The sequence below is a fragment of the Camelina sativa genome, chromosome 17 (genome assembly GCF_030686135.1).
Source record: "Camelina sativa cultivar CO46 ecotype springtype chromosome 17, ASM3068613v1".
In the NCBI taxonomy this organism is placed as follows: domain Eukaryota; kingdom Viridiplantae; phylum Streptophyta; class Magnoliopsida; order Brassicales; family Brassicaceae; genus Camelina; species Camelina sativa.
The window spans coordinates 30092085-30100074 of record NC_141896.1 but is presented as its reverse complement, the minus strand read 5'-3'; the positions used below and the strand labels follow the sequence as shown (position 1 = coordinate 30100074).

General features: G+C 36.6%; 2 protein-coding genes across 5 annotated transcripts; one reads left to right on the top strand and one right to left on the bottom strand.

The window, feature by feature from the left end:
* The first annotated feature begins 765 nt into the window (after window positions 1-765).
* On the top strand, window positions 766-4561 carry LOC109124798 (polypyrimidine tract-binding protein homolog 3). 4 transcript variants are annotated; one of them, XM_087496289.1, is made up of 15 exons: window positions 768-968; window positions 1334-1402; window positions 1496-1567; window positions 1651-1727; window positions 1820-1901; window positions 2120-2243; window positions 2465-2529; window positions 2627-2676; window positions 2784-2825; window positions 2928-2979; window positions 3062-3086; window positions 3169-3182; window positions 3377-3484; window positions 3571-3714; window positions 3824-4561. In XM_087496289.1, the coding sequence occupies exons 2-15, from the start codon at window positions 1346-1348 to the stop codon at window positions 4211-4213; spliced, it is 1302 nt and encodes a 433-aa protein (XP_087352415.1). In that variant the 5' UTR covers window positions 768-968; window positions 1334-1345; the 3' UTR covers window positions 4214-4561. The 4 variants fall into 4 exon arrangements, 2 of the variants coding, with proteins under 2 accessions (XP_087352415.1, XP_010479003.1); XM_010480701.3 differs by having other exon boundaries at window positions 768-1024; XR_015587369.1 differs by lacking the exon at window positions 3169-3182 and having other exon boundaries at window positions 766-1024; window positions 3062-3090.
* Window positions 4562-5439: 878 nt separating this feature from the next.
* On the bottom strand, window positions 5440-7534 carry LOC104757911 (large ribosomal subunit protein uL3z). Its single transcript, XM_010480699.2, has 6 exons — window positions 7408-7534; window positions 7079-7173; window positions 6871-6981; window positions 6465-6769; window positions 5967-6376; window positions 5440-5858 (listed from the first exon to the last, which is right to left on the bottom strand). The coding sequence occupies exons 2-6, from the start codon at window positions 7161-7163 to the stop codon at window positions 5600-5602; spliced, it is 1170 nt and encodes a 389-aa protein (XP_010479001.1). The 5' UTR covers window positions 7164-7173; window positions 7408-7534; the 3' UTR covers window positions 5440-5599.
* Window positions 7535-7990: the final 456 nt, after the last annotated feature.

Below are 7990 nucleotides of genomic sequence, written 5' to 3'. Positions count from 1 at the left end.
TGCCTTCTTTCCCCTTCCTGATACTTCCAATCCTCTTGTTTAGCTCCAGAAATAACAGCAAGTCCTTCCTTACCATTTTAGAGCTCCATAACATCTAATAATACTCCAAATGCACAAATGTATGCAATGCATGCTTCTAAACATCCTAAGTGCATATTTGGACATAAATGGCTATAAAACCTAAGGAATGACTTCTATATAATGCAAAACATGAACTAAACAAGGCCATAAATATGGTAAAATATAGTGACATCAATTGTGTTTGTAATTTTAACTTTAAACCTTCTAAAATATAAATAAATGTTAGGTTTCACAATTTTTTTGATGATATATCATGTAACAAAGTTCTTAAAAGTTTTATTTTTCATTTTCTAAAGTTTATGTTTTTTGCTTCTTTTTCATAAATTTTTAATTTTTTTATTATAAACATAGTCTAGTATAAAATAATTTGTGTTTAAAATGATATGGTATATTATGCATGGATTTTTTTGGGAAAAAATAAAGAAAATTTTAAAAGATCAAAATGAAAATGCAGTTATTCAGCTAAAGTAAATAGCCTAAAAGAAAATTAATTTTACAAAAGAAAAACTGAATTAAAAAAAAAAAAAAAAAAGATTAGGAGAACTAACCTTCTGAAGTGTTTTTTTTTTAACATCTACCTTTATTAATTTGAGAAGAGTGTTACAAGTAAAAGTGTGAGGTTATTTATTGAAAATAAAATAAAAAAATAATAACAATAATAAGAAGGGTTTGGCGAAAAGAGACAAGAGGCACGAAAAAAAAGAAGTCGATAGTATAAAGAAAAATTAGTAGATAGATAGAGAGATAGATAGGGTTAAAGCAAGCGCATTGACGACGAGACAGACGACGAGACACCCCTCTCTCTCTCTCTCTCTCAATATCGAGCCCCCCTTCCCTTCCTTCGATCTACACTCTCAGATTCTCTTTCTCTCTCTCCTCTCTCTAAGGCGAGCCAACTTCTCTCTCTTCCTCTGTCTCTCCCTGTTTTCATCTCTGTCTCTGAGTATGTGTTGTTCCCCCTTAGCCGATTTGGATATACTCTTTTTTTTTTTTTTTTTTTTTTTTTTTCATGTTTTCTTGGCTTTGTATCGATTACTCTCATCGATTCCTTCCAATGTTGTGTATTTTCTCTAATCGATGTTTTTGTTTTGATTGGAGTCTTTTTCTGAATCTCTCCACTTTGTGTTGCAAAATTGGAAATTGAAAAAGTATTATTTCGTGAGCGGGAAAAGATTGATTGATTGATTGATTGATTGATTGTATCCTAGTCTCTGAATTGAATTGAGGGGTTTGTCTTGGTTGATTTTTTCAGGTCTTTTGAAAAATGGCTGAATCTTCCAAAGTCATTCATGTTCGTAATGTTGGCCATGAGATTTCTGAAGTAAAGATATTAAAACCCTCTTCTTCCTCTCTTGATTGTATTTAACCCTTTTTCGTATTTGTCCCCAAGCAATAATTTTGTTTGTTTCATCAGAATGATTTGCTTCAGCTTTTTCAACCATTTGGGGTTATAACTAAGCTTGTCATGCTCAGGGCAAAGAATCAGGTTTCTCTCTCTACTTTCTTGTGCTTTCTGTCTAATGAGGAAACTTATGGCCTTTAACCTGAGGTTACTTTTTTTTTTGAAAGGCTCTTCTCCAAATGCAAGATGTTCCTTCAGCAGTCAGTGCCCTTCAGTTTTTTACTAATGTGCAGCCAACTATAAGGTTTGTTTTGTCACCACTCAATCACAGTCCTTTTCTCCTCATTGTCTTTATTGTTTTTATTATTATTTTCTGACGTTTCTTTGCATTTTTAGAGGTAGGAATGTGTATGTCCAGTTCTCTTCTCATCAAGAGTTGACAACTATAGAGCAGAATATTCATGGACGGGAAGACGAGGTTTGTAAATGTTACCCCCATTTAGTGTTACCGTCATTAATTATTTTACATGACAAAGCTTGTTTTGTTATATATCTTGTCTTGTCGTTTCATTTATGTCAAATGAGGAGCTTACATCTCCCTCGTGGTTCTTAACCGTCACTTCTTCTTTTCTTTCTATCTTCTTTCCGTCTTTTGTCTGACTGGTGGTTTGCTGTGGGATGGTCGATCATGTACAGCCGAATCGTATTCTCTTAGTCACTATCCATCACATGCTGTATCCAATTACTGTTGACGTGCTGCATCAAGTTTTTTCTCCTTATGGATTTGTCGAGAAGCTCGTCACTTTCCAGAAGTCTGCTGGTCAGCTTCTCCGCGTTTCTTTTCTCTCTATCTTTCTCTCTTCTATTCGGTTTTGCTCTTATATTGGATTGGATTTCTAGTAGTTGGTTACAGTTTCTCTTTTTTCATGTGTGTTATTGGCCTCTTTTTTGTAGGGATACAATATTTCTCTCAAAATTTTGTTTACTTCCATTTAGTAGCTTGATGATTGTTAACTTTAAGCTTGTTTGTGGACTCTTTAGGCTTTCAAGCTCTTATACAGTATCAGGTACAACAGTGTGCTGCCTCTGCTAGAACTGCTCTACAGGTGCTTGTTTTTTATAAACTTTTTTACCCATAAAAATTCTAGCTCTGCCTTATCTTTCGAATAACTGAAATAATATATGTCATCTTCTTTGTGGCAGGGTCGTAACATATATGATGGGTGTTGTCAGTTGGATATCCAGTTCTCAAAGTATGCTCTGTTTGCTTATCTATTTAGTGACTGTTATTGTTACTTTGTTAGTCTCTACTATTTTTTGCTCTAGTGTTGCCAGTATTGATCTGTTCTTTCATCTTCAGTCTTGAGGAGCTGCAAGTAAATTACAACAATGATCGATCTAGGTATGGATTATGTCTTCAGTCTGGCTTCCATCTTCTCTGCGGTTATACAATTTTATTATTATATTGGTGTTCATATAACTGATTTGTTTTGACTTTATATAGGGATTATACAAACCCAAACCTGCCAGCAGAGCAAAAAGGCCGATCATCGCATGTATGAATAGCTTTATTAATCAAATACATACGCTTTGTATCCTTTTATGTGGTCTTAATGTTCTGATTTTCTTATCTTGCAGCCTGGCGGCTATGGTGATGTTGGAGGTATGTATCTTACATGAAAGTAACTAAGTGTTGTTCTTCTATAATATGGTCTTTTACTTATTCATATTTTTCTTTTTTCCAGTGGCATATCCTCAGGTGGGTAAAGCTAAGCTTGCTACACAGTTTTAGAAACACTTTTGGTCAAGATCGCCATGATCACTTTTCACTCAAATATGTTCTCTAAATAGCTCCCTTTAATTGATTGAACCTTCTAGTCTATTCGTGATTTCATTAAATGTTTCAATTATATGCATAATTGTCTCATCTCTGTGCTATTACTTTGATACTAGATGGCAAACACAGCCGCAATTGCAGCTGCCTTTGGAGGAGGCTTGCCTCCGGGTATAACTGGCACAAATGATAGGTGTACATTGCTTGTCTCCAATCTGAATGCGGATGTAAGTTGGTCATTTCCCATTCTGCTTTTGACAACTTGGTTTTTTCTTACAATATTTTCCGGGCTTACCAGTTTCATTTGTTTCAGAGTATTGATGAGGATAAGCTATTCAATCTCTTTTCTCTTTACGGGAACATTGTAAGGATTAAGCTTCTTCGGAACAAACCTGACCACGCCCTTGTCCAAATGGGTGATGGTTTCCAAGCTGAACTTGCAGTACATTTCCTCAAAGTTTGTCTATGTCCCTCTTTTTGTCAATATAAGCGCATTTGAGATTGTATTTGGGACAAGTTTACGAAGATGTAAAATGGAATTTGTGTTATGTTGTGTTACTTTGCAGGGAGCGATGCTGTTTGGTAAGCGGCTAGAAGTAAACTTCTCGAAGCATCCAAATATAACACCAGGCACAGACTCCCATGATTATGTAAACTCGAACCTGAACCGCTTCAACCGCAATGCTGCAAAGAACTACCGCTATTGCTGCTCCCCTACAAAGATGATTCACCTGTCGACACTTCCTCAAGACGTGACAGAGGAGGAAGTGGTGAACCATGTGCAAGAACACGGGGCAATAGTGAACACAAAAGTGTTTGAGATGAACGGGAAAAAGCAAGCTCTGGTACAGTTTGAGACTGAGGAGGAAGCTGCGGAAGCATTGGTGTGCAAGCACGCGACTTCTCTAGGCGGATCAATTACCAGAATCTCCTTCTCCCAGCTACAGACGATTTAAAATCGCTAAAACGCTTCTCTCTCTTTCTCTCTCTCCTCTAATAACATTAGGGTTTGGTGAGGATTAATGAATGTATGTTTGCTTTTAAATCAACACTCCGTGTACTCTTTCTGCTCTCTATTTGTCTCAACTTGTGTTGGTTTTAATTGTTTGTCTTGATTTTATGGGATCAACATTTAATGGTAATATAAAGACCATAAGAAAGGAAGTAGTTGTTATATCAAAAAAAAAAAGAAGGAATTAGTAGAGTTCAAGTCTCAGTAGTACTGTATCAGTCATTGTTTTGTAGGTTTTCTCTCTGCATAGTTGCTTTTAAATGCTACAAAAATAAATGTCGTGCAAATTTTTTTGACGTGAGTACGCACACAAAATTGTGTGGATATTGGCAGTACATAACAATAAAAACAAGTTAGGACAGACAGAAGACAGTAAGCCACTCAATGGGACTTAAGTGGAGGTTATTGGTTTAAGATTTGAATAGAGTTTAATGATTTGAAATGTTATGTAGAATCTGTTGTTATTAGATCAAGATTTTGTTAAACTATGTTATTAGATAAAGTTTTAGTGTTATTAATTTGTGATTTGTAAAAAGTCATTTAAAATCTTAACAAATATGGATTATTGGATTCAAGACTTTTATAAAGTCATTAAAAGTTTTTTGTTATTCAATTAAAACAAAAGAATCTAGGATTCTTAATGAGTTCAATTATTATGTTACTGGTTCATGATTTTAGACACTTTCTTTACAAAATAAAATAAAATTATGGAAAATATCATAAAAATACAGGGATTGTTTGGACGACTTTACAAAATTTTAGAAAACTAATCAACAAAATTTTCTAGCAATCTTTAACAATCTTTCACTTATTCATTTTCAATGATTTTGTTGAACTCTTCAAAAATCTCAAACCAATACCATCCCCTAAGATTCACATTGCCCCTAACTGAGCTACATTTAGGAATAAGCTGAGACCTCATTGCCTAATTATATTGGCAGGAGATGGGGTTTTCTGTGGCGGGCGCTGGACATAGTTGTGGTTATGGGGAAGATTTTAGTAATCCCTAAACGAAATTTAGACAAGTTCCAAACAACAACAAATGCACTGAAGACAGACAGACGCAGAAAATGAGAAAATGTTTCAGTTTGATTGTTTGTTGTCTTTTAATGCTTCTGGATTGTTTTCAATAAATGACAAAGAACACATCAAAACTTAAAGACTCAAAACTTGAGAAGCAAATCATTTTTGTCTTCCAAAATAGTAAAAACTAAAACAAACAACAAAAACAGCAATGGATTGTTTGAAGGATAATATCTCTCTTAGACAAGTAGCAACAGATACCCAACATAAAACTTTCTAAGAAGAAATGTGATCAACACAACGACTCTTACTGCTTGACACGGCCGTAAAACTTGTTCTTCTCCTGGGTAGTCTGGAAGCGACCATGTCCAAAGATTGAGGAAGTGTCAATGAACTTGAGCTTGATCTCCTCCATGGCAAGACGGGATGTCTGAGTGAGCAATGACTGTCTCAGAGTTACAACTCTCTTCTTGGGACCCATGCAGCATCCCTTAATCATCAAGTAGTCATCCTTCACAATACCGTAGTGTGGGAATCCTCCCATTGGGGTCACATCCTTCTCGGTCCTATATCATAAGCCAAAACATTATCATCAGTCAACGTAGTCATACAAAACAGCTAAGTAATCATTAACAGACAGGATAAAGGACCGGAATAGAACAGTTTCTACAAACCTGTCGTATTCAGTCATGGCTGAATGTGCCTCAGTACCAACTTTGCCCAACCTGTAAATCTTCTTGTTAAGCTCAGTACGGTGATGGTAACCATTCTGACCAGCCCTAGCAACAGTGTAGGACACTCTGGCAGGATGCCAGGCACCGATACAAGCAACCTTACGTAGACCCCTGTGAGTCTTACGTGGGAGACGGGTAACACCCCAACGGGTAACAACACCTTCGTAACCCTTACCCTTGGTCACACCAATGACATCAATCATTTCATCCTTCTGGAAAACAGCTTCAATTGGGATCTGCTTCTCAAAGAAACTGTAGGCAAAGTCAACCTTCTGGGCAATGGTACCACCATTGATCTGGATCTCCATCATGTGTGCTTTCTTCTGCTTCAATCCCTTCATCTTTCTGATCTGTAGTTAGAGGTAACAAAGAATTGTCAGCAGGAACATAGTGCAGAAGATGTTAAGATCAACAAAACATTCAATGAACAATTATTACCTGAGTGTGGGCCAAAACACGGATGACAGTAGCGTACTTCTTCATCTTCTCAAGCTGGGTCTGAATGCTCTTCTTACCATCTTCAGTTTCATACTGTTTGGCGTAGCCAGTGAAAGCCTTCTTCTTAGACTTGGCCCAGTTCTTGTAGAACCTTCTCCTCACCTCCTCACTCAAGTGCTGTGCCCAGACAGTGTTCAAAGACCTCAAACCTCTTGGTGTCTTCACATAGGCAACAACTCCAACAACAACCATAGCGGGTGTCTCAATGATGGTAACAGCCTCACAGGTCTCCTTCTTGTGAAGCTCTACACAAGAATAAAAAAAAACACGAAGTTCAAGACTTTAATACGAAGAAACACACTAAAGACGCCGCATCTGAATAAGGATGAACACAGATAACACTTACTGGATCCAGGTTTCTCGACTTCTCTGACAATGTGAGTCATACCAGCCTTGTAACCCATGAAAGCTGTGAACTTGCAAGGCTTGGTCTGGTCATCCTTAGGGAAAGCCTTCACTGATAACCCAGCCAATAAATGTAGTGTAAGCAAAAACAAAACACAAAATGAATCCAAAGAAACAGAAACTTGAAATGAATCAAAAAAAAATCAAACCTTTTCCTCTGTGACGGTTGGCTCTCTTCCTGGGAAGGAAACCAAGAGAACCGTGTCTGGGGTGCTCAAACTTCCTGTGAGACATTCTTCTCCTTCTACCCTCACATCAATACAACAAACACCATCATCAGATCAAGAAACAAAAAAGCTTCTATCTATATTATGATGAAATGATTGCTTCAGAACCACACTCAAAACACAGAGATTCAAGAGTGATAAAGAGTAATACTCCCAAATTCGCTAAACTAGAGAGAACAGTTAAGCTAGATACACATTTTCTGGTGACTTCACACTAATGTAAGAGTAAAATGGAGGAGAGAAAGACGAACCTTGTGGCCTCCGGCTGCTATGCTCCAAACGATGAGGACTGCAAGAGAGAAATGATCTTCAAAACCCTAGTTTCAATTTATAGTAAGACCATCTAGGTTTTATGAGTTTCTCAAATGTGGGCCGAATTAAACTATTGGGCCTAAACCCAAATTAGAGTTTTTGGTAAACTTTCTTGCCTGATTCCAATAAATAAAATTAGATAAAAGTTTTTTTTAAACATTTTTTTTTCCATAAAGTTAATCTTTATTTCCTTTATGAAGAGTCAATACAAATGGCTTGCTGTAACCAAATCCGTACAGATTCAGAGTCAGAATAGGAAACATTGTCTACACAACCAAATTTTGCTAAATTATGAGCAGCAGAGTTACATTCTCTCCTTGTAAAAAGAAAGGAAATCGAATCAAATTTTTCTTTCCAATATTGTATGTCGTGTAGAAAGCCTGTCAAAGAACCATTCTTCTGTTGACCATTTAAGATATTAATCAGGTTTACGCTATCACCTTCAAAGACTGTATTTGTGTAACCTCTGTTCCAAGACTGTTGCAAGCTTAGTAGTAGAGCTTTCGTCTCTGCTTCAAGGGG